This window comes from Limulus polyphemus, unplaced genomic scaffold (assembly GCF_000517525.1).
Source record: "Limulus polyphemus unplaced genomic scaffold, Limulus_polyphemus-2.1.2 Scaffold2539, whole genome shotgun sequence".
NCBI lineage: Eukaryota > Metazoa > Arthropoda > Merostomata > Xiphosura > Limulidae > Limulus > Limulus polyphemus.
The window spans coordinates 148,482-150,912 of record NW_013668149.1 but is presented as its reverse complement, the minus strand read 5'-3'; the positions used below and the strand labels follow the sequence as shown (position 1 = coordinate 150,912).

Below are 2,431 nucleotides of genomic sequence, written 5' to 3'. Positions count from 1 at the left end.
TAAAACTAGAGGGAAGGCAGCTAGTCATCACCAACCACCGCCAACTCTTGGGCTACTCTTTTACCAACGAATAGTGGGATTGACCGTCACATTATAACGCCCCCACGGCTGAAAGGGCGAGCATGTTTGGTGTGACGGGGATTCGAACCCACGACCCGCAGATTGCGAGTCGAGTGCCCTAACCACTTGGCCATGCCGTGCCCTTCCAGGTGAGCGAGCACGCACTGATTGACACACACTGTTCTTTTAATTCCAATACGTTTACTACTTGGTAATTTCAACTACCAAATAATTCAACATATTTAATTATAAATTTATAATTCTGTAATTTCAATCAAGTTTTTACTGTTATATTAGACTAATTAATTGTGATGATAGACTGCTTATCTGAAATCAACCAAAACATCTTACAATAGCCATATAATGTATTATTAACTGCTATTATAACTGCTTGACCGCTAATTAACTCTTTCATTCGCCCATCAACTGTGAAAAAAAAAAAGAGGTTAAAATCATCACCTGGCGATTTTACCCATCTTACTTTAAGGGTTTTTATAGAAAAATAACCCTAAAAATAGTACAGTTTTAACGGTGAGGAGAAAAATTCACGACTTTACACTGTATTTTAAGTATTATTCTTGTAAAATTTGTTTGTTTATTGAGGGCTATCTGCACTAACCTTCCCTAATGGAGAAGTGATAGATAGAGAAGGCATCAACCATTGCCAACTCTTGGGTTATTCTTTACCAACGAAAAGTGGGAATGACCCGTCACATTATAAGGACGATCATGTTCGGTAACGGGATTCGAACTCGCGATCCACATAGCGCCTTAACCATTAGGCCATGTTGTATCATATGATTATCAATATCATAATCACCATTTGAATTACTTCATAAAATAGATCTACCCATATACTGAAATTTCACTTACACCAAGGAGATTTCTAGGTATATAACCTTCTCTATCTTTAAGTCGAGCCCACCACCATTCTCTCTCTTGTTCATCCCCTTTCCTTAACACGATGAGCATGTCGCCATCTTTAAAAGACAATTCATCCTGGTTTTGAGCTTCGTAATCATACACAGCGTATACAGCGCCACCATTCAAGATGCCAAGTTTTTCTTGAACACCTGTAAATACATCATATTATTAATTTAAATTTGTATGTTTCTGTTAACATTTTTAATATTAGTCATCCAACACACTTTTTTACAATACGTGATAATGTTTTAAATAATACTAAAATAAAAATCAAATACTTAAAAGGAAACCGAAATAATTATCAAAAATAATAACCATTCTTCTATATTCCAAAAACTTATAGTCCACAAGCTGAGGTAGCTCGTTCTTTGTCCGTGTTATGAACTTTAAAAAATGTGGGGGGGTGGATGCTATTATAAATAACAAAACTCCTAACTTTCACACTATATATTGATAACGTATTATTACAGTATTCATTATTACCTCACCAAAGATTTTGTAGAAGCTTTAAAAACTCAATATGTAGATATTTAAAACATGGTATATACTGTATGATGGTCAGGGTGACTTTGTAGGATGAGATAGCTGACAAATATTGGCGGTAGGGATGCTTCTGCTTCCTGCTTTCAACACCCAGCTCATAATGTCCTTCCACATCGTTTCCCGCAGAAGTGTTTTACGAGCCGAAGTTGAAAGGACAAGGGTCAAAGTAGGAATTGGGTACAACTCAAGAAACGAGTCTTCATATCAGCCTTATGGTGGCTGTTGGAGTAAAAACTTTAGCTGCGTTTACGTATTATTGCAATAGTGGCGGCCATTTTTTTCATTGCATTCCTCTACAGAGAATGCTACTGCACTCTTTGAGATATATAAAAAGTTTGTGTGCCCTTCCCCCACACTGTGTGTATGTTGTGTTATAGAAAATTTGAGTTTTTTTTTGGTGTAAGGTAGTGGTGCCATTTATGAATGTAGTTAACGTTAACTTATATTAAATATAATGAATATTTAGTAACAGAAATAATGGGGGTGAATGGGGTTTTGCACCTCTATAAACATGCCCCCTGATCCGAACTATCATCCCACAAAGTTTGGTTAAGATTGGCCCAGCGACCTAGTAGTAGTTAGATAATGGGCAAGCAGACAGACACATAGACATTTGTGCTTTATATCTAACCTATATAAAAACCAATGTGTCACGTCACGCTTAATTTCTCGAAATAGGAGGAGCCGAAATGCATTTATCCAGATATAATAGGTCGATTACTATCTCCCCATTACAATTTTTGTAACGTGGTGAAAGGGGATCGTGAGGGTGTGTGTGTGTGCCGTGAAACCTTATAAGTGTAGTGAGTGTTGGTATAATAAGCCTAAAGTAAAGACGTAATGTGGGTTAACCTAGCCTACAACCAAATGCATAAAATTTATCATGAAAGTAAAAATATCGATT

General features: G+C 36.6%; 1 protein-coding gene across 2 annotated transcripts in view; it reads right to left on the bottom strand.

The window, feature by feature from the left end:
- Positions 1–2,431, bottom strand: part of LOC106467238 (apoptosis-stimulating of p53 protein 1-like) — a 70,955-nt gene that overhangs the window by 2,603 nt on the left and 65,921 nt on the right. For both annotated transcript variants that reach the window (XM_022395373.1, XM_022395374.1), the window contains exon 10: positions 934–1,133. In XM_022395373.1, the coding sequence (XP_022251081.1) occupies positions 934–1,133 (200 nt within the window). The remainder of the gene's footprint in view (positions 1–933; positions 1,134–2,431) is intronic.